At 41.3% G+C, this 23959-nt stretch overlaps 1 protein-coding gene across 2 annotated transcripts in view; it reads right to left on the reverse strand.

The window, feature by feature from the left end:
- pde4ba (phosphodiesterase 4B, cAMP-specific a) overlaps nucleotides 1-23225 on the reverse strand; it is a 136443-nt gene extending 113218 nt beyond the window's left edge. For both annotated transcript variants that reach the window (XM_020098510.2, XM_069521674.1), the window contains exons 1-2: nucleotides 22803-23225; nucleotides 2626-2714 (exon numbers count right to left, since the gene is read on the reverse strand). In XM_020098510.2, coding sequence (XP_019954069.2) covers nucleotides 2626-2667 — 42 coding nt within the window. In that variant the 5' untranslated portion in view covers nucleotides 2668-2714; nucleotides 22803-23225. The remainder of the gene's footprint in view (nucleotides 1-2625; nucleotides 2715-22802) is intronic.
- Nucleotides 23226-23959: the final 734 nt, after the last annotated feature.

The following is a 23959-nucleotide window of genomic DNA, read 5'->3' on the forward strand; positions in this document are numbered from 1 at the left end:
AAAAAAGTTTTTGTTTATCGCTAGAAGCTCTTACATCTCACTGTCTTTCCAAGTTGACATCTTCTATGTGTAGGGCTCCTCTTCTTCATCCTAAGATATTTGTCATTTTCCTGCTGTATTCTCACATGGGCTCACTCAGACATTTTCAGGACATGTTACTGGGGCGCTGGCAGGAAAAGTTCCCAAAAAAAGTCTGGAGCAAATGTCTCAGACATTTTTCTTCTCACACACAGTCCCTCTAGAAAATGTCTGAACTTCAGTGCACGTCTGGAAGTATGTATAAATATGCAGAGCCACATATAATGGTGGCGTGCGTTCAAGCCTTCTCAGAGACACCTCCGAGTGAGGAGAGCTTCCACACACATCCTACATACAGATGTGAAGGGTCAGAGCTAATCAGATCAGCGGCGGTTAGCTGTGATCTGCATGGGAATGAGGCCAATAACACAGATACGCGAACAAGCCACATGACAGACGGGAGTCAGACACCCTCGTATGATTGTATAGAAACGTTAGCCCACGTTAATCCTTAAACACACAAATACAACGCAGCAAAGTAATCCATTCCTATCCGAGTGTCAGCTTCACGACGGGAACATTTTTTGACACAAGTGCTCGCTGGCTTGTCTGCACACACTTCCACCATTCTGATCTAATCCCAGCTAAGCATCACCAGCTAAACCAAATCCCAACTGTTAGAGCTGAAATCCAATAACAATGTCCTACCTCAGCACACTTAACCTCATTGATTCAGGAAACACTTATGGCTTTCACTGAAACACTTACTGTAAATACACAGGCTTTCGCTGATTGTGCATTGAGAAATACATACACATGAACACATTACACACAAAGCCATAATTCCTAGTTTTCTCATCTATTAAAATGAGACAAACACAATATGTTAATGGTCTTAACTAACACCATTTAGCCATCTATTAGAATTTCCTGTTTAATCTTTAGGTCACTGAGAAAAGGCGAGAGGCAGGGAAAGGTGTCGGTCAATCAGAGACAGACGGTCGTCCTCACGTATGACTACGGGCAACTGAGAGTCATCAATAACCCTAACCTGCACGTCTTTGGGGAGGAGAGAAGAGGTGGCGTGCTTCAAACGTCACAAAGAACACCAAACCAGCACAGCAGGGTTGAATGCAGAAAGAGGCCCAGTGACTGAATATAAAAATTGACTTTTCCACTTCCTCCCAATGCAGGAAAATATCTGGGATAAATGTGCTGCTCCAGGAAAAGCCTGACCTTATGTTTTGGGGGTTTTGTTTCTGATCTAACAATTGAAAAAAAAAAACACCGGTGAGTCACTGTCCTGGCTGTATTTTTGGCAAAATGCTGAAAGCACAGCAACAGCACATCCTCAAGATAAAGGGCAGTGGTCAAGGTTAGAAATTAGAGAAGTAGAGAGGGAGTGAAAAAGACGAAGTTGAAGGAAATTAAAGGAGAAAGTGGATTTATCCAAATAAAAGAGAAGGTGCAGAATGTTCAAACTAGAGAAGGAAGGGAGAACTGGAGAAGGACTGACTAATGCACACCCACACTTTCAGCTCTGGACTATTAGAGTGATGGGTTCCAAACACCCACAGCAGCTGTGAGGTGCACCTGCATGCTTCCGTCCACACAATGTACAAGTGCTGCAGACATTAGCTGCCCCAACCCTGACTCCTACAAATGAGCCTTAATTGATTAAGAAATAGGAATTTGTTTTCTCTCTTTGCCAAGTGTTGGCTCATTCTGGGACCTGTTGTGTTTCCCAGAAATTGTAAAGCACCATGATGTTGTGATTTGGTGATACACAAATAGAATAGAGTTGACTTTAGAGGGGTAGATGTCTATGGTTTGGTGTTACTTGGATTATGACTATTTAAAATGTGACAGTCAGTCAGTTCCTCAATTCTCACAGGAGATTGAACCCACTCACACAGTCACGGAGAGCAACAACAGAAGTCCAGAGTGAGGTGTGGGAATAAAGAGGAAAAATTCTTCCTATTAAGTCAAAGTTCCATAAAAGTGATAGAAGGTGCTATTTTAAGATAATTTTGTTTTTAAAGTTGCATAGATACAGGTGCAGGATACAAAGTGCTGACATGCAAATATGTGCAAACCCATGTGTCTGTTGGGTTTAAGCATCACATACTTAATAGAAGAAACAGAAACATGCAGAGAGAGGAACAGACCAAAGAGAAACTTTGTGCAGGAGAGATACGAGGGTGGAGGAGGAAAGTCGGGCAAACGAGCTGTCAAAACACAGGGAGAATGACAAAGAGAGGGAGGATGCTGCTTCATGAAGAAAATGCATGATCCTATATCCCCTGTGTACTAGGAGAAGGTTTCGCACTTTCCTTTGTGCTGCTGTTTACACTGAAAACAACTTAAGCGTGCTTTTTTGGTCACTTAAACGCCTCATAACTTTCCCCGTTTCAAAACAACCTGTCTCACTCTCTCCCAGTCTGGGAGTTTCAGTGTTTGTATCTCAATCTCACAATCTGTGACTGTGACAATGGCACTAAAATGAATGAATAGTTAATGAAATCCATCTGCAGTAATAACATGTGCTGTCAAAACGTCTTTAATAGATGTCTGCTACATGCAGCCGGTTGTGTAATTAAGACTTACATTGTTGGGAGACACCGTGAGAACACTCCTGCTCTTCCTCATCTTTCCTCCAGTATCTCCCTCGCTGTTCGACCACCACAGCTTCACACCTGGAAAAGACAAACATAGGGAGGGTTTCATTTGTGTTTTTTTTTTTTCTTTCTTTTACAAAAATTCTACCTGAGACATTGTTTTTAGAAAGACACACTAGTGTTGAGATTTTAAAATGCCACTTTATTAATGCTACTCCAGCAAATACAACATTTTTAACCTCAACGCTGAATTATATTCTAAACCTCATTCTGAAATCTGAAATCTCTGACACAAATAACATAAAGTTCACATCAAGTCATTTTGGTTTGTGTTTGTATGAGAAAAACTTGAGGAAAGCAGTAAAAAAAAACAAAAAACAGCCATGCCAAGAAAATTAGTCCATTGAGAGGCATCTGGTAAAAGATACATCAACATGATGACACTGCTGAATGGCGTGCTGAAATCCCCCATGATGCACCCCTGTGTGATAATATGGAATATATTCTTAAGAGCCCCATAAAAATAACAGACTGAGAGAAAGTGAGCTACCCGGGAATCATGATCACTCCCATACTGTGCTCTTTTTTGGTTTTATGTTGCTTATGAATCCCCAGAGTAAAAGATGGTTGATGTGGAAAAATACATCATATATATATATATATATATATATATTCCGATAATATACCAGGTTCCCTACTGGGGCAGCAGTTCATGTAGAGGCAGCAGAGGATGACAGCTTCAACATTAAAACAATATGTGACAATATGTGAATGTTTAAGAACTGCTCATGTCTCCTGTTTGAGCTGAGTCAGCCATCGTGAATTAGACAAATGAATATTTAATAGAAAAAGCACGGCCATTTATCATGTTGTTTTTGTTAATAGTCTCAAAGCACTGTGAGCAGACGCACGCCATTTTCAATATGTTACGTAATAAGATTACACAACTTTACTTAAAATATGCAGCTTAAACTTTGAAGTTGTCACAACATATTTTTAAAGCTAGTTTCCAAATAGCATTTCCAATCTCACAAATTTTTACGAGTTCTCTTTCTTGCCTTAATTGGCAGATTATACTTTTTTCAAACACATGCTAATGACAAAGTGAGTAAATGAGATCTGAAGCCTCCTTAATGGTTCAACACACTTTAATTCCCCCCTTGCTAATCATTCAAAAGACAAGATTCACACAGAAGACACAGTCTCTCTCTCTCTAATAAGCCAATTTAAGCAGTCGTTAAAAAGGCTCTGAGAACTCACATGATCCCTGGTGACCAGGATGATCTCTATTTTTTCTTTCCAATAAATGGAGAGAGGGAAGTGAGTGGCAGAAGTGAATAGTGAGGGCCTGATGGGAAATGGAGACGAATAGGAACTGTGAAAGGAATGTTTTGGCAAAATTAGATGAGAGGGGGATCCTGAGAAAGAGATGAAAATAGAGATGGGGAATGAAAAAGACAACAGGTCAAATAGGAAATAAATAAATATTGAAATAAAGACAACAGGCAGGGGGTTAAAAAGAGAACGATCGGAGAAGTTATGAAATCAGAAGCAGAGAAAGAAAGGCAGTAATGAATGTAATAATAGGGAGGCCCTTCTGTTTGAAGAATTTAGTCGTTTGACCTTTTAAATAATTCACTCGCTTGCCTAAAGTTAAATAAGATCTATAAATGCTCCATGTCACTTTCATTCCTAAAAATGTAAAGTGGTTGGCTAGCTTAGCTTAGAAAACAGTTGGTTGCTTTACAAGGGTTCAGGAGATTTTTGACCCAGGTCAAGAAATACTCTTGCAAATAACCACAGAGTAGTAGCCTACCATTTTAACTACAGATTTAACAAGATACAAACACTAATGGAAGAGGAATGTGCAAAAGCTGTTTCCCCTGCATAGTGTGAATAAGCCTGAAGGTGCTTTCAGATCGTGAGCAATCGCCTGTCAACAGCATTTTGTGCTGAAATTCCCCAAGTCACAGCTCAAGAGCAGGTGGTGGCTTAAAATAGAGGAAATGATCAGCATAATGGCACAATTAACATAGAAGACTCCTAACTTTCATTATAGCCGTTTATTACTGGTGTTAGGCTGGTGCTGCTGCTTCGATAACGTTTGTCTTCTTTGACCTGATTGTTCTGTGCTGATAAAGAGTTGAATCTTTAATTAAACTCAGATGCAAGTAAAAATCATCTCCAGTATCACTTTCCTTGTTGTGGTTCCTGAGGTAGCCATGGTCACGTGGGAAGTTGCGGCAGCAAGCTGAAGAAGCTGAATTATTATCAACAACAAAGGCAACAGAAGCCCTGTCCCACCTGGCTTTGTTACTGACCTCACAATGAAAGCAAAGGAGGCGGCGACAGCAACCACCGAGTGTCTGAGAGTATATTTTCAAAAAGGTTGGACTATTCCTGTATGAAGCTGCATGCAGAGAGGCTGCTCTGACATTTGGAGATGACATATGTATTCTGTTACATGATCAGCAATCAAGTGGTGATGGAGGGTCATGTCCCTGAAGCAGATGGACATCATTCAGCTTGAACAGGCAGGACGACATGAAAGCCAAGTGGACACGTCACCATTACATAAAATGTAGAAAGAGGAGCATAAACTGAAAACACATTGAGTATTTCACTTACAAGTCTCCAATCCTACTCAGCAGTTTCAACAGACAGTAAATGTTCATTAGAATCTACTTTCACCATGTTGTCTGTCTAACTTTTATAGCAAAGAAGAAATGTAACTCGACTGTTGGCAGCGATCAGAAATGTTTTTCTCAGGGTAACTTCTCCGATACCTCCAGGGCATGTGTACAAACTTTCTACAGTCATAAAAAGTTGCTGATCGTGAATAAATATGGTTCAAACATAAAAGTCTTGAAAGAAGCTCAATTGTGTTTTTCCTAACCTCGCCTTCTTTAAGCCTGAGTAAGCTTTTCTCCGAAATAGTCATTGCGTTTTGGGGGATACGACAATGCATCAAATGGATGTGAATGCAATATTTGAATGACTATATTTTAAGAGGTTACTTTGCTTCAGGATCAGAAAAAATAAACATCAAACTTCTTTCCATTTCAACAACACCATGATGTAGTCAAGAATATATTTCATACATTTAGTTTGATAATTGTCGAGCTCATTAAGATGAGTGCTTAAATTACATTAATTTGTCTGAACGAAAAATGTGTCGAGTATAAATTTCATAGAGTAAATGATCAGTGGTGAGGCTTCTCTGTAGGGACGACAATCAGTTCCACTTATCACCATTAGCAGATAATTAATGGTTACAGAGGAAATTTGTGTTTCAGGCAGATCTGAAAATTGTACTCGGCAGCACAGATGTTGAAGGCAGCTTATGAACACAGATTAGCGCTGTAACCTAAGGGGGTGAAGCACAATGCTAACGAGGAGTATGGACAGTGTGTGTGTGTGGTTTCATCCTAATTAGCATTATTTTTGCCTAATTAACAATATTAGAGCAGACAGGTGTGAAGATAGAAGGCGAGCAAAAAAAATACACAACACTGTTGACAAAACAAAAGCATTCTCTCCACATGAAACAATAATGAAATGACCATGCACAAAGTGTGTGTTTCATAAAAAGAACGATTACATGGATGAGAACATAGTAGGGTTGTTCGGTATACCGGTACTAAATTGGTACCGGGGTACTGATGCATTTAAAATGGTACTATACAGCACTTGGATAAGACCGGTAATACGACAGGCTATAACTTATATATCTATGAAAAAAAGCCACATTCAGTGCTGAAAGCAAGCAACGCCAGCCCCCTTCACTCTCCACAAAAGTAGCTCTGGAAAAAAATTATTTTTATATTTACTGATGCATAATGTTATAGTTCTAAGATTTTCAATTGAAACAAAGTCAATAATGACATTTTTTGTATTCTCTTTTTATTTGGAAAAGTACCGAAAAGTATCGAAATACATGTTGGTACCGGTACCGATACCAAAATGTTGGTACCGTGACAACACTAGTCCAGACTGGACAAACTAAACACCTTCTGCTACCACAGGTTCTTTTTCATGTTTGGAAGGCGAGGGTGAGGCGAGGGGTGTTCAGCTGCAACATGCAATTTCACTAGATATCACAAAATTCTACACACTGTACATTTAGTCTAGTACAGTCTACAGTCTTTAGTCTAGTACAATAACATAGCAATATGATATGTTTTCGGGAGCTCTTCTACTTTTTCCTTGTTCAGGTTTTTTGGCAGGTGGCAACGAACATCATGGTGCATCCACTGACTTGGTGCATTGTTCCACCTTTTAATTTTATCTCTTGAATATGGAAAAGATGTTTGAAAGAAAGGAGAGGAAGCCACGCTTTTTGCGAAGGCGTCTTTTCAAAGAGGAGACAATTGATTCCTCAAGTTCTGGCTCCCTTAAAAGAAAGGCAAACAGCAGGTTCTGAGGTCGCCACTTCTTACGCAACTCCTTGAAAATGGCTTTGTCAAGGTCTTTGATTATTTGTGGGTTAACAGTAAAGTTAATGTCTTTGACCTCCGCCCATATTCCCTCCAGCAGTTGATGACTTATGTTCATTATGTCGACACCGGTCCTACTCAACCTGGCATTATCATAGATTTTTGTGATGAGCTGGTCCACAAGAACGTTGACATACATTTTATATCTTTCTGCTGCCAACATCTTTACATTCTCTGATGATATTGACTGATTTGATGAGTTCTTTCCCACGCTGCTGACCAATGATGGTGTTGACTGATTTGATGAGTTCTTCCCCCTGCTGCTGACCAATGATGGTGTTGACTGATTTGATGAGTTCTTCCCCCTGCTGCTGACCAATGATGGTCTTGACTGATTCGATGTGTTGTTCTCCCTGTTGCTGACCCCTGATCGTATTGACTGATTTAATGTCTTCTTCCCCTTGCGGCTGACCCCTGATGGTCTTGGCTGATTTGATGTTTTCTTCCCCCCACTGCTGGCCCCTGACGATGACTGATCCGATGTGTTCTTCCTCTTGCTGCTGACCCCTGATAATGTTGACTGATTCTTTTTTTTCTCCTCAATGCTGCTGATCTCTGATGATATTGACTGCTTTGATCTTTTCTTCCCTCTGCTGTTGATCTCTGATGATGTTGACTGCCTCGGTGTGTCCTCCTCAATGCTGCTGATCTCTGATGATGTTTCCATTGAGTCAATGGCATTTAAAGCCTCTGTCACCCTGTCTGTGTGGCTGTTAACCTGGTTATTCAGCCACCAACTTATCAGGGACAGGAAACAAAACACTCTGGTCTGTATGGCTGCATACATGCCCTTATGTGCCTTGGGAACAGCCACTGGACTTGAACTGAGTTCTGCATTCTTTCCAGGTACGATGTGCACATAGATGAGATCAGAAAGCTGTTTTGTGAATGCAAAAACCTTTTCAGATGTAGGCTTTTTCAGTGTTTGGAAAGCACAACTTTCATTTCCACCTCCCTGCTTCTCCTGCTTCAGAAGCACAGCATCAATACTAGCTATCAGTGAGGTTATTGCCAATCTGCTTTTGAATTCAGTCTCCTTCTTGAATTTCTTTGTGATCTGTGTCAGTATTTGGAGCGTCCCTGCTGATGCAAAAGTCTTTATGAAAAGCCCATTGATTGTCCGCATTCCTTTACGGATTGAGGAGCTTGGCTCTTGAGATTTCCTCCCCTTTTTGCTTTCCTTAAGGATTGACTCAATAATTTCATCTAAAGCCTCATAAATCTATCGAGAAATCGAAGCATTGAGCTGAAGACTGTCATTGATCTCATCGAAGAATGTTGTGATGTCAGTCAAACTATTGTCGATTGTTTCCTGGATAATCCTCTTTACACTTTCTACACTACTGGTTGGTGAACCCTCTGAGGAACTGATTTGCGACGAGCCGGAGCTTGAAGAGGTCCTAGCCATCTGAACAGAATGGTCTGTAGTGTTCTGCTCTTCTGAGGAAATGGCATGACTTTGCCTGTGAGATTGACTCTTGAACAAGTGTTTGATCTCTTCGTCTGCCTTTAACGTCTTGCAGGCATAACAGATCATCTTCTGGAGTTTACTGGGGTTAATGGTGCGGGATGGTATCCCAGAGCTCACACGGGTTGAGCTTGCAGGCAAGAAGGAGTTGACAGTCTTCGTCACCTCCTCTACAACCAGGTCTGTGAGTTGATCCAAACTCTTAGAAGGTTTTGTGTTGCCTGGTGAAAAACCGTTATTGACAGTGTTGCCCAGAATGGACTGAACCCTTTCCTGAGACACAGGTACAGTACGTGGGTACTTTGCTTCGAAATGGCATTGGAAACGGTCATCATTAAGTTCAGCAGAAGATCTGCCAACAGTATTGTTGTGGCTTCATCCGGTTTGCTTGACTTCAACAGCCCCCACTGCTCCGCGGTGATCTTCATAAAAAGGGACTCGAAGTATGGGCGGACAGTCTCAGCATTTATGTCTGATTGGTTACCAGATTGGAGAGTCTGTGTCTGAGGTGTCTCCATTGTAACTGCTGTATCAATATGTGTGTGAGAAAAATTGGATAAACCTGGTATTGCAGTACCTCCAGGAACTGTGCAACAGATCAGTAGATGGTGGTAATGCACCTTGATGTTGGTTGCCACTTGCTAATAAACCAAACAAAGAAGAGCAAAGAACTATATCCATTCCTAAAAGTTTTGCTTGATACAAACACATAATTACTATCATATTACAGGAATTATATGTGATGTAAAAGATCACTTATTTTTAAACAGTGAAAGAAATGGAGCAAACCCTGCGAGCTAGTTCAGGCAGCCCACTCGAGCTGTGCTGCTCACATCATGTGACATACCTCATTCTCCACAATCATCTATCATACACACCCACCTTATTAGGCGGCCTATTTAAGCAGAGAGAAATTTCCCATCAACCCCTTTGCTCGCAATGCTGCTGCAGTATCACTACCAGTTGCTTCAGCCCCTCCACCACCCCAGTATCCACCTGTACCACAGCAATACTGATGTAGCAGCGGGGCAAGCAAAGGGAGTAATGGGACATTTTCTCTGCTTAAATAGACAGCTGGGTGTGTATTATAGATGATTGTGGAGACTGAGGTATGTCACATGATGTATGTGTAGCCCATAGACTTTATATAAAGAGTGTGTGGCACTATGCTAGGGTTATGGCACCCTGATTGCTGGGCGGTGCCAGTCTGCTGCTTATAACCAGTTTCGCGGCCACACCATGCCCCTTCCTTCCACTCTCTGCTCCCTCAGGTGGTGGCTGGCGTGGCGTATTATACCTCGGGGCACATTCCCATACATACAGCACGGCAGGTGGCCGGCTATACTGACGGACGGGTCATCCCGCTGGGAGCGCTGCTGGGGTTGGGTTTGTGTCCGCAGCGTATTCGTGCCGTTTGGCGCAACACTCTCGCCCTTCTGCAAAGGAAAAGGCTGCAGTCAAGTGTGTGGCTTGTCTCTTGCCAACACTCCCTGGAGTAGTTCTGCTGTTTTGGCTCTGTGGGTTCTGTTGGGATCTGGTTGCTCTGCCCTACGCTGGTTCTGGTGCTGGCTGGCCGTTTTATTCACGGCATCTCCACCTGTGTTACCCACTTACACCTTCTGTTGGCTCCTCCAGCATGAGTCATGATAATGCATCATTTCATCTCAAACCGGTTTCATAAACATGACAATGAGTTAATTGTACTTCAGTGCTGTGTAATTTCTTACTACGCAAACCAGAGAGTGGCTTTATTCATTTCTGTGTGAGTTTGGCTTCACCGCACTGTAAACACGCCTCCTCTCCAAGTTATCAGTCGGTAAATGAACCATGCGCAACATTACCTGAGAAACACACCCGGTTCCCCAGTGGAACCTGCAGCCCACAAATACTTAATTTCAAATGTCACATCACATTGTTCCTCTCACACAATAGAGTTCAATAATGTCATCAGTAGGTGGCTTCAACAGAGCAATGTCACATATCTGCCTAATAAAGCAGAGATAACAAGCTCCTGCCTGTCTGTTCTGTTGAGTGAGGGGCTCAGGGGGTCTCAGAGGAACAGGATCTAAGCAGCTGACTGTCTCCCTCAGTCTACCCTCCCTCTGATCCATGTTTCTCTAACCTGATCTAAGTTACACCCTGAAATTGTCTGTCAACTCCACTCTGTTAGCTCTCGTTGAATACATCTTAAAGCCTGAATGAAGGTGTCTGTGTCCTCGTGAGGTCGAGAGGACATCGTGTGACAACCAGGACGGATGGTTGAAACACTTAAGATAGTTTTGAAAGAGATTTAGGGGGGAAATCAAAAGCTGCAGAATTGGACACATCCAACAGGATCAAGAAGTCTGTCTGCATCAGGTCATTATTCACTATGATCTGTCATGCTCTTGCATCATGCTGGCAGATGACAGGCATGTAATGAAAAACATGGAATGTGTGGACAAATCCAACTGTGATGAAATAGAAATGCAAATACAGATCGCTTAATCATGTTTTCACCTAATTCAGGGTCCTTTAAGATTCATATGAGGCCAATATTGTGTATTGAGAGTTTGTGTGTGCATTATTAGATTGGTAAACATGTATAAATCTGTAAATGTGTATTGTTATTTGTACAATACACATTTACATATATATATGTGTGTGTGTGAGAGAGAGAATACGCCCGCACATGCACACACACACGTAAAGTCATGCCGTTACTGTACAAGTCAGCAAAACCAAATCTTTAGAACTGTAGAGTATCCTGAAGTATTGGTCTTATATTAACAAATACTTGGATATTGATAAATTCTTGCAAGCTTCCTTTAAACACAATTTAATCCTCAAGAAATTCTTAATCCTATCATCCTGTGGCACCATTCAACAGTGCAAACTCTCATTTTACATGCAAGCTTAACCCAATCCTTCATACAAACATAAAGTTAAGACTTTATTCTCACTTGTGCAAAAATCTCATTCAGTGCTGCACAACTTATAAAGATTATATGAAGGATATTCCATGTTATCCAACAACATGGACACAGGCAGGAGGAACAGGAGACAGCACAGAATAAGGGTCATGAGGCGGTCGCTCCACATCAGTGAATGGCTTCATATCAAACAGTTCCTGTAGGCTACGACTTCGGTTCACTTCATTTTACTCATTTAGAAACAGATCATAACATATTGTACATATTGTATTTAAAGACTAAAAATCATTATTCCTATTGTGAGCTCTGTTTCAGCAAAGCTATATTTGATTTTTGATTTGAAGCTTAAACATCACCAATTCAGAAAAATCTCATTTAAAACCCTCCACTCACCTGACACTACTTAAGTACATTAATAAGGGTTAATGTTACTACACTGGGGAGGCGGTAAACATTTTCCACCCTCGCAGGTTTTCAGGGGAAAACATTAACGTCAGTTTCAATTTTCATGGAAATCTGTTCGGTAATTATTGAGATATTTCAGTCTGGAAATAAGTGGGTGAATGATCTCTAGAGCCGTTCAGATAATAAGTACAGGAGGCTGCGTTGGTGGCAGAACAATGATGAAATCTTCCAGGAAGTCCAGTTTGAGTAACAACTCCATGAGTTTTGAAATCTTATCCGATGTCCAAACAGTGTTTATAATACAACGTGGAAGCAAGGACAATGTTCTCATCTCAACAAATACAGCATCTTGTCAATCAATGCCCCTAAAGCACTTGAATTAAAAATATCTAATCTAATATCTGATATTAAAAATCATAACCTGTGCCAGATCAAATGGGGAGGTAATTTTTTTATTACAAATTAAGACAAAGAATTAAAAAAAAAAAGTCTCTCTGGAATTCATGAGACACTGAAAATGCTGTGTGGTGGAGGGATACATGAGAAACTATGTTTTCAAATCATTCTGCAGCCTACGGCATCGGAGAGCCTCCCACATGAGAATAATGTCGAGGAGCAAACTCACACAGCGAGGTCAGAATTGTGGAAATAGATTCATTGCCCCCACATTTTCTACAACAGAAGTTTTTTTTTTTACCTTATTTCTTTCCCAACCTCAGGTTTACTAAACCACGTAAGGACTACTCCTGTAGAAGGAGGCAATTCATCACAAAATGTACAATATTTATTTCAGTCTCTTGCTTGCAGGAAATTGTGACAGCTGCAGAAACATTCACCCCCAGCTGCGAGCCATACTCCGAGTATTGATAATATTGAAAAATACTAAAAAAGAAATTGTGTCTAAGATTTAGGTGAAAGGGATCAGAAAAAAATCGTAGTCATGTTTTCACTAGTGTGTTTCATCCACACTCGAATGGGCCCTTTATATTTAAATACTTAATATTTACATCTGAAGCGCGTCCTCTCTACGGAGGCCGCCATGTTTGTTACAATTTAAAATACCACTTAAAATACTTAAATAAAGAAAGATTCTGGATCCCACACCAGCTTCTTATCTACACCAGTAGTCAAAGGTTTATGTGCTGGAACCAGACGCCAGTCAGCTTCGTCAGGGGACTTCATATTCCTCTTCACAGAGATCATCAGTGTTAGACAGAGAATTGGTGCTCAGGGATTTCCTTATGAGCCAAGTCGCCTCTTTTCTCTTTCAGTCACTCTCCTCTCTCTCACAAACACAAAGTCATCTGTCACCCGTCTGCCTACCGACCCCTTGCTTGACTAACTCTGGAAAAATCACAGAGTAAATGTTTTCTCACGATTTCTTGTCGAGACAATTAAGAAACTTGATTAGCCCAGCGTCCCTCATTTATTCGCTCCCTCGAGCGGCGTCATTGTAACGAAGGGGAGCAGTCAGAGTGAGGGCTGTGCTCCCGTCGAGTGACTGTACCGGAGAGCACAAACACTCCGAGCAGGGACTTCACTCCAACTGTGTTCATTATAAAAAACACAAGGAGAAATGGAGGTGGAGGGAGAGAGGACGAGGAGCAGTTAGTAAGGATGTAAATGGAAGACTGTAGTTTTGTCATTGAGGCAAAAAGACTTCACAAAGTGGACTGCTTTCAGATGTGCACTTTTTCTAACGTAATATATCTGAGTGAGCCGAGCGTGTACAGAGGGTCCAGAAAATTCACAGTGAGCGAGTGGGCATGTTCACGATGTTTCTAACACGAGACAAATGCAAAACTAAAAACATTTAAATAAAAGAATGCAAATTATAGGATCAGGATTGAAAATTGGTGCCATTTATGTAGAAGATGCCGACATGAGATCCAAGAGCTTTTGGTAATAACAGCCGTCACCTGTGTCAATGTGGCATTAACAAAAACACATGATTTCCGCAGTGGAATTTATCCGTCATGTCCTGCCTCCATCACGCTCTACCCACATCAGCACGTGTCTTAATGTCCCGCACAAATTCCTCTAGCTGTGAACACGTCTGACTCAGACTCTCACTTTGAAATTTGTACTTCTGCATTCTTAGTATGTGAAATTGAAACCCCTGTTGGTTGGTTGACTTGATTATACAAAGAATTACTGAATGGATTTCCATGAAACTTGATAGAATGATGGGACATGAACCAAGAAAGAATTTTGTCATGCATCTGAACAAAGGATGCGGATTCTGGAAATTTTTTAATCACTCTTTTGATATCCTAGAGAATAATGCAACAATCAGGTATATTAAGAAGACTGATTTCTTTCAGTGTGTGCAACTAGGTTCAGATCCAAATAAAAATCTGGATCTAATGAATTTAAATGTGGTTTCATGTGGTTGGGCCTTGGTGGAGGCATGAACTCGACAAATCTAGTTAGTTCATGTCAAGTAAATGATGAGATGAAAAAATAAATAAAATTGACAAAAGATTTATAGCATAATTACAAGATTTGATTTTCCAAAGTAATTACGTAGGTGGAATTATTGGGCCTTCAGTCACACAGATAAATCATGTTATATTGAAATGATGTAACAGAAAATGTAAGGCACACATTTCTCTCTGCACACACATCCATTCAGCTGACAGTACTACTGTACACACACACACACACACACACACACACACACACACACACACACACACACACACACACACACACACACACACACACACACACACAGTCAGTGTGGTTGCTATGGGATTATTTGCATGGGAGGATCAACCAGCGTTTGACCCAATACCAGACTGATGTCACAGGGTAATCCCCCTCCCTGTGGACACTGTCCACAGCTATAATCACACACACACACAGCACCGCTCAACCACAGATTTACACCAGTGCTCCAACCTGATCCGCCACAGAGGTTGTTTAATGGGCATACAAAGCATCCACAGTGCTGTCTGTGGTTGGGATGGAGAGAGTTGAGATGGTCAACACTGTGGAGGTGAGGGATCGCCAGCATATTTTAAATCTGATCAAGCTACACCAAAATGCATGGACTCATAGAAATCTCTCAGCTAAAAACAAGTCAAAAATGTCCATCCAACATCCCTTCGTTAGTCTCTGGAACATTGGTGACATTGTCAAAAATATCCTATCTAGTGATAAAAAAAAATTCCCTGGATCTGCCCCTTTGCCTGGATCCATGCCAAAATAGAAGTTAGTGTCATGTCCCAGTCTTCCACCAAGTTTTGTGGAAATACATTTGATGGTTTCTGCATTATTCTGTCGACAAACAAACAAACAGCACCTCTGCAAATATCCAACTCTGCTGATGTTTGATTTATCGGTCAATATTTAAGAAGTAAAAAAGCCACAGAAAGATGGAGCATCAAACATCTTGGGCACTTTGGATTATAGTCATCTGACCTTAAATTATACTGTAGAACCTAAACCTGTTGGAGAATTGAGATCATTCAGAGAATAAAATCGAAAAAATGTTTTAAAGAAGATGAGTGTGGCCTCATTTTTAAAAACATTATCTTTGTCGCTGAAGAACTTTTCTCTCGATGTTTGTGTCTTCACCCAAAGATCTGTCACTCCGCAGCACAGACAAAACCACCGGCACTCCCATCTCTCAGTCAGCTTCTCTTGAACATAAAGACATGAGCTGGCTGCATGGCATTGTAATTACTCTCAATTATCAAAGTGATCTCTTCAGTCTATTCATCTGTTTCAGTTCAGCCTTTGTGAGGGTGAAGCTCTTTCAGAGTCACTGAGTGAGGAGGGACAGGGCTTCTCTTTGTGTATCGACTCAAATTAATATCTTATTTGCTTATAATATATTCAATACATGACTCACAATTATGGAAACAGATGAGACCAAACTAAAAATAAGAAGAATTTGATTAATACAACACTAACTCTACATTGGATGGGTCACCCACATTTCTAAATAACATTATACAGGCTAGTATGCAGCATTTGAGGAGTACAATGAAGTAGACACCTCACAGCTGCAGCCTATTTAAAACGGGTTAAAGTAGGACACTTTTCCACAAGAACATTTATAGCTGTCTTTTTGTGAATGTATGGAAACATGCTGGTGGGGTAAAGTTTAGAGCTCCTTCAAGCAGCAAAACAAATTCTCAGATAAAAAATTATACAGCTTGGCCTTTGCTGGCTAACAACCACACAAATAAACACTAATGAAAACAGGTAATCAAACTATCTCTGCTGATGAGCTTCATGCGACACGCATTAAAGCGTTGGATCATGTTGGACCCTGTGGCGTGCAATTACTTTGGTGTGGGGACTGGGGACAAGATGGGGACCATTTCACCTGCAGAACTCAGCTTACAAATACATGTGATTTCTTTATCGCAACCTTATTTGCATGAAGAATGATGTTCCACCTCATGTGTAGAGCATCCAAGCAGCACACCTCTAATCATGGATTATTAACTGTCACTATACTATTCAAATCAAATATTAGAAAATGCAGTGTTACAATAAAATGTCTTAAAGTGTTGTGATTTCAGCTGCACCCCACAGAATAAAAGCGTGCGGATGAGTAGTATTGACAAGTTATGCTCTGCACTTGAAAGCAAATAGGCAATTATTATAAAATGTGCTTTGACTGCCAATGGTGTAATTACAGTTGTCTGTCAAACTGTTACTCCCTCCATTTCTTTCTCAAATCTTGTTTCAAACGAATGCATGAGCACACCAGGCTGTCGCTGCTCTTCCTGTTCCGCAGATCCACCATTAAATGTCAATTCCATTTAGCCTATATAGCTGTGGGCATTATCCCACCATGCCTCTATTGACCAGACAAGTGAAATTCCACTTAAACTACTCAGTGAGGATGATGCAATGTTGGCTGGATGGATTTATAAATGGTTGAAATAGCAGAAGAATGAATGTCTGACTGAGTAACTAAGACAGCGACAGTTTGATTCCTGGGATGTCAGGGAACATGTGACATCCATCCTCCAGGTGGGACAGTGACTTGCCTTCCTCGACTGCATTTAGGCCATTTTAACAAGATAAATGTCACACACACACAATAAAAAGGAACAAATGTGCACCAGGCAGCAGACAAACATGTTAAAACCACTGAAAACTCTTTGTTTTACCTTTGTTTACCTTCCATGAGATCTGTTAAAATGTGTAAGAGCCATTTGGCTGACAACCAAATGGGCAACCCAGTGAGTGAAACATCCTCTGGAGAATTAAATCATATGATTTATAATTTTATTCATTTTTATCAATTATAATTTAGCTTGACATGGATAGGTTTGTCGACGGGTGTGTATCTTATGTTGGCATGTTGTCAATTTGCGTGTTAGTGCTTCAATTTGAATGGAGAGAAAAAATAAACCACTTTATTTGGTTTCTTTCGTTGCCACCGGTTTATTATATTAAGACTGCAAGTAATCCTGCAAACCACTTCCACTTCTTGGTCTTAATCTACCATTTCAGGCCTTTTTTACGCAAATCCATATTTACCTTGTATTAACCTCTGCTGGGTTTCACTGGCTGCAGTCCACACTACTGAGTTGGCAATATTATTATATAATATTTAACAGAAACTGATCTTGAAAAAGAAAAACTGCAGAGTGAATGGGATACTGACAACATTTGCATCAAATTAACATAATACTTCATAATACATAGTACATCTTGCCAACACAACTACTAACAATTAATGGCCAGCAAGCTTCCACTGTTTCCTATTTCACTACATGGCTGGTTACTACTGTAGTATATTGATTTTAAGGCCCTTGCCGTGACAGCCCTCATCAAGATTTACTCACTGGCGGACCATTTTGATTTATGAGCAAGTGTCATATAAAGGGTAGCTATAAGGGTCCTTGGTGTTTTTTCCTCTGCTTTACTATTGAACATGGTCTGGATGTTTTTAGCCGTGTTGCCACTGGTCCAGTGTTGCTCTGTCATATTCCTTCCAGCCCCTCTTCCCCCTTTTAGCCCCGTGGCCTGCCGTCCTGCTGCTGCTACCCGTGGGGATGCAGCCCTGGTTATTCCTGACTGTCTCACCCCTGGTGCTGCTGTGGCCCTGGGTCCTGCTGATTCTAATGCCATTGTCTCCAAAGCTGCTGTTAACACCACCACTATTCTCAGCTCGATTGCCGCTGTGTTGCCTATAGCTCCAAAATGCCTGGCATCATCACATGTGCTTTATTCGCTGATACTGATAAAGACATATATGCAATTAGCTTGGTCAATTTATTACACACACAAAAAATATAAATAAATAGTACCAGACTTTTCGGTCTGAATCTGACCCATTCAAATAATTTCTGAGCTGTTTTATCAAGCTACAGTAGAAGGTACAATCTGTGATCAGCCTGCCTGTGCTTCATTCAGAAAACAGAACATCTTGTTCCTGCGAGAGCTGAAGAGAGAAGCAGGAGAGGTACTTAAACGCACTCAAACGACAAATGTATCACGACTTCTAATAAACTCTGGAAAATATATAGAACCTTTAAATCCCTCACTGACAACACCGTGAGGCAGGTTTCATTTTACTAACCAGATGCAAAAAAAATGACTATGTTGCTATTTTCCCATTTTAAATTATGCTCTTTCAAATCAAGAGAGCAGGTTTGCATCTCAATGTCCCGGCCAGCTGATGAAAGATTGTGGAGTTATAATGAGACACGTGTCTGATCGACTAAAGGGGAAATTAACCACTAACATCAGATAGTAAATCAGATAATAGTGGTTAATTTCCCCTTTTAGTGCCACAGATGTAGCAATGTGCTATTTCACTCTCAGTAGAACGAGAAAGAAAAGAAAAGAGAAAAGAAAAATGGACGGACACACATACTGCTTCAAGTGTAAAAGTACCTTGAGGCTATTCAGCACATCCATCAACAGCTCACATCAGACATGCAGAGGATATTAACATCCTGCAGAACACACACAAGGAAACTCTCCTGGGGCTTCATGGGCCAAACTTTTCATAGCTTTGACACCACACTCAGAAAAACACACCAGCAGCAAACACATTGTGGTTAAACTGGAGCCCAACTGATTTATTGGTTGACAGACCATATGGTTGACTATGAGCCTTTCATTCAGTGTCTGTTTGCTGACATGCTCTGATATGAAATCTTTTATTTAACAGAATAGAAAAAAGTTGCATTTATGTTTTAGATTTTATCTAAAAACATCAATGTTTTCTTCATTCAAGTTCTATGTTTGGTTGTATTTGTGTTAGTTATATTTCTTAATTTACCATCAAATCGTAAAATAATAAGCCTCAATCACAATTCCCTGTTATGATGGTTTGACGACACCATCTAAAGAATCTTTGCCAATTCCTTAGAAAATGTATTTATTAGTATCAACATTTTTTACTTCCCAATATCTGTATTGGTCTTAAAAAGCCATATCGGTCGGGCTCTAGTTACAAAACATAAGGTATAACAGTTGTGTGATCATGACACACACACACACACACACACACACACACACACACACACACACACACACACACACACACACACACACACACACGCACACACACACACACGCACACGCACACACACACACACGCACACACACACACACACACGCGCGCGCACACACGCACACACACGCTATTGAGTTGCACATTCAAATAATCCATATCACAGTTAAAATGACAAAGGTGTGAATACAAATCAAGTGTTTGGAGAAAAAAAAAAAAAAAAGACAAAAGTGTGATTGGCTTAGTGACAGACAAGGACTCGGGGGCTGCACAGGAAGAAAAATATGTTGTGAAACATGTTTTATAATGTACGTAAGGAGAGATGGCCGCCCTCTTGAGTCATTGAAAAGACATAAGCTGCTCCCAGGTATGCACGGACATCTTCCTGACATCGCCCGGAGGAGTTGTTTGTGAGAACGCAGTTGCTCTGGGCATTTTCAGGAACTTGTGGTCATGTGATGATGTTTCTATCATGCGACAGACACGAAACTGGAATACAAATAATTCAGAATGAAAAGAAACTATTTGTAGGTCATGTCCCGCTTCCTCAATGCTCTGCAGGCACAACTCTACGTCTGAATGTGTCTGACCAGGACAATCTCCTGCTGCATTCTTCCAATGTGAAAGGCAAATGTACTAAAAAAAATCCAGATACTGAAGACAATGTGAGAAAGACACCCGAGGAATGAAGTGTAAAAAGAACTGTAAAGCTAGAATTTATTTCCTGTAAATTGCCATGCAGTATCTCTGATTATCCTATAACCTCACGTCAACCTACAATATTACTTATTTAGTTTGGTGTGGAAAGACTCGGTAAGTATTAACTTAAGATGAATCATTTCAAGGAAGAGAAATAAATGAATGACAAACCTTCTCCTTCCTTCCTTCCTGCACCAAAGTGGAGTGAACTAAAACCCACTGAGTCATCAGTGTGTCATTGTGTGATCGTCAACCTTGAAAAACCATCACAGGTCTTCACAAACCTCACAATTCTACTGAATCTCATTAGTGAACACACTGGAGGCTAGAATTAGGCCCCGAGAGGCCCCCTGCTGACCTTCAGGTGAAGTGGTCAACCATGAACATCTGTGATCCCTGGCTCCCATCTTTGTTGTATGCCGTTCTTCATCACTCGACCCTTTTATCCTGTCATCTCGCTCCTGCCAGCCATCCAATAAATACATAAAACTGCACCCAAAAGAAAAAGAGGCCACGCAGTTGCAGAGGCAACCCCCAGAGGAGCTGAAACAACGGTTCACAAAGATCTGGGAGTTTCAGGAGTCTTTGATTCACAGAAGCAGCTCAGAGATCCCGCTGATACGTATCGGTGGGACCAAAGCAGTTCCCAGGGAGAATGTTCTCCAGACTTATTGTCAATCTCATGACAAAAAAAGGAGCACAAGAGGTGTAGTCTGACATCGCTCGCTGTAGCTTATAACCTATACTGTATAAATAAGGATTCCTGACCTTGGGAATAGGTCAGCGAGGTCTGGTTAGAAACGGCTTGCCGAGCCTCAGACCTAATCAAAAAGTACTTTACTGTACGTGTGCTCTGACTCACAATGGGTTAAATCTTGCTGGAGCTATTTCCCCTGTGCCCCCCCCCCCCCCCCCTTTAGTGTGTCTCTCACGATGTACACACTGGCAATAAGAGAAAAGGTGACTGGCCAAGCCCATTCTCTTTAAAATAATCAATCGATAAATAAAACATCTCACAACAGCAGCTGAAATTCACCACCAGGTTTTCATCAGCGGCTAAAATGCTGATTTGTTTATCGCTATGGAGATTTCCACTGGAGAGCAATGTAGAAAGCACAATTCTCAGCAGGCTTATTGAGACATTACTGAATTCACAATAACTCCCATGAGGTTTGATTTGCAGCGCACACAAGACACTTTCTAAAGCAGCCGAAGTCAATGCTACAGAATGCTCAATCACAATCTCTATGTGGGTCAGTGTAACCAATTTCAGCCTCACAATTAAATATCTGTAAACTGCACGAGTCCATCTTGACAGTCAGTTAGCGGTAATTGCTGCAGGACTGAATGTGCTGGTGCCACTCCGCTAAGAGCTCTGCTCATGGGTCAATGGGTTTCCACATTTAAACATGGAGTGGAAACGAACAGATCGATAGGCTCGGTTTTGGATGGAATGAGTGATGTGGAGGGGCAACGTTACGTGGTGCTCTCTTCCAGACATGGAATGACAACAAGACAAAGAGATAGAGAGAGAGGTAAAGACACTGAGGACATTGGCTGGAGGTGTAATAAAATCTAGAGGAGTCAAAATGCATGGAGGAAGACGAGCAGGGAAGCATGGAGGGGGTGTGTGGGTATCTATAGGATGAAGAATCAGAGATATGAGAGGGATGTATGCAAATGAGAGAAAAACATACAGCCGCAGGAGAAAAGAAACTCTGTCTGCCAGCTCCAGTTCATCAGCAGATTGATTTTTGTGTTTGTTCACAGTTACGCTCACATCGCAGGACACCCTGCTGGTTTGGATCTGTCACTACTGGGAGTCGCCACACTGCCTTTCCCAACCTGCAAGGGATTCCCACAAGCCTCCATTCCAGTTCCTGATCTGAATTCAGCCCAGAGCGATTTGAGATGAACAAATACGGGATAATACACCAACGTCTGTCATTCAACCGTATGATCCAAGATGTCTTTGTACATTTGGCTACTGTCAGTCAGGACAAAAAAGGAAGCATGCTGTTCTCTGCAACAGACATGTGGACAGTTCTCTACAGTTAATCCTGGACAATTCTGTTTAATCACCACAAGGTTGCAAGGTAATAACTGGACAGCGTTTAAATATCTGATGATCTGAGATAATACAAAGATAATGCACTGGTTTAAAGCAGGTCACATCAACGCTGAACAGACTGTCAGGCAGCATCCACATGTGTGTGGAGGTGATTCCTGCAGGGCAATATTGAAGCCTTCTATATGTCTAATGTAAATGCATGGCATTCATGCAGAAGGGTAGGTGTGCTCTTTATCTTTTAGAGCCCAGAAACTATAGGTCATACCATGCAACCCACCAGAGAGAAGATTTAAAGCAGAAGTACTGAGAGTTTAGACTTATAAACTGCTTAAAGTCAATATTTTAGAGTCAGAAATGACTTTAAAGTCCAGACTTGATTGTATGACATGTGCCTGCTCTCCCTCAGATGATGCACCCTGCCATTGTTAATACAGGAGGGGTGGGGGGGGTACCTGGTGTTGGAGGCTAAGCTTAACTTGTGGGTGTATTTAAGGCTGACAGGAGCCAAACAAAGCCAAAGCAGGAAAGACAAACCATGCATCCTCTTTCTTTGCTAGTGTTTCAATCACAAAACAAATCCCACTGACAATCAAAGTGAATATAACACTAAGAGGTTTTACCTTGTGTCTGGTGCACAGCTCATCCACAGCACACGTGGGGACAAAGGGAATCCCGACGCCTCCTGAGTGCGCGTTGTCTTCGGACCGTGCACGTCTCTGTCACCACATCCAAATGTCTTCTCTTTATTGCGGAGCAGCGAGTGTTATTCTCTCCATCCTCTGTTCGGGATGAGCTCCACACTGGTCCCCATGCAGCGAGCAGCAGGACAACACACACACACTCACATGCACACATACACACACTCGGTTTCTTTTTATTCACATGATCGAAATTGTTTTTCTTCTCTTTTCCGAGGTTGAAAGTAGAATTGAAAGATGCTGGAGAAAAAAAAAACGTGGCGGGTCAAAGTGATCCTCGGTGCTCGGTGTCTGGATGTTTTACGCGTTGTGGCGTCCACCAGCTCCTTCCTGCACCGAGCTGCCTTTATGTTTGGAGGAGTGGTGGAGGGGGAGGAAGGGGAGGAGGGGGGAGGCTCCGCGTATCACATGCATGTGTAAACTCGGTGATCCCCCTTCCTCCATCCCCCGGAGGGAGGGATGGAGCATCTCATTCTGATGTGGGACCAGAGAGCTGTCAATCACACTCAGCCTCCTTTAAAAACCATGACCAAACAATAGAAGAAGAAGAATGATAAATCATACTGACAATAACATCCCTGGACACACTGGAAGTCAATGACAACAAAAACTTTATTTGTAATTTATTTATCCTTTATTTAATATGGGGCAGCTGAGATCTCTTCCGATAATAATCAGCTCCAGCTCCCCTGACCCCGGCCCCACAAAGGAAAAACAGTATATGTGCAAGATTCAAAATTATCAATTCAATACAATCAGTTGTTGTTTCTGTTGCTAAATTATGTTAATTAATGTCATGTTTAGCCTATAGACGGCAAAACTACATAAGCCTGGATTTGTCAAAAAACATAATATCTTATTTATTCAAAGTGTTGTGAAGAGTAGCTGCACCCAGACAAATAAAGATGCGCTCACTGCCAGCTACTGGTGACTGTGCCATTTTTACTCAAGTAGTGGTAGTGGTGACCATTTTCTCCAACTGTTGGAAATTCCATAGACAAAAGTATTTTCCAGAGTGTTCCACATTTTAAATCTTCCTCCATTTAAAACGACAGAAGCTCTCTGAAGACATTCCCACG

This window comes from Paralichthys olivaceus, chromosome 3, assembly GCF_024713975.1.
Source record: "Paralichthys olivaceus isolate ysfri-2021 chromosome 3, ASM2471397v2, whole genome shotgun sequence".
Classification (NCBI taxonomy): domain Eukaryota; kingdom Metazoa; phylum Chordata; class Actinopteri; order Pleuronectiformes; family Paralichthyidae; genus Paralichthys; species Paralichthys olivaceus.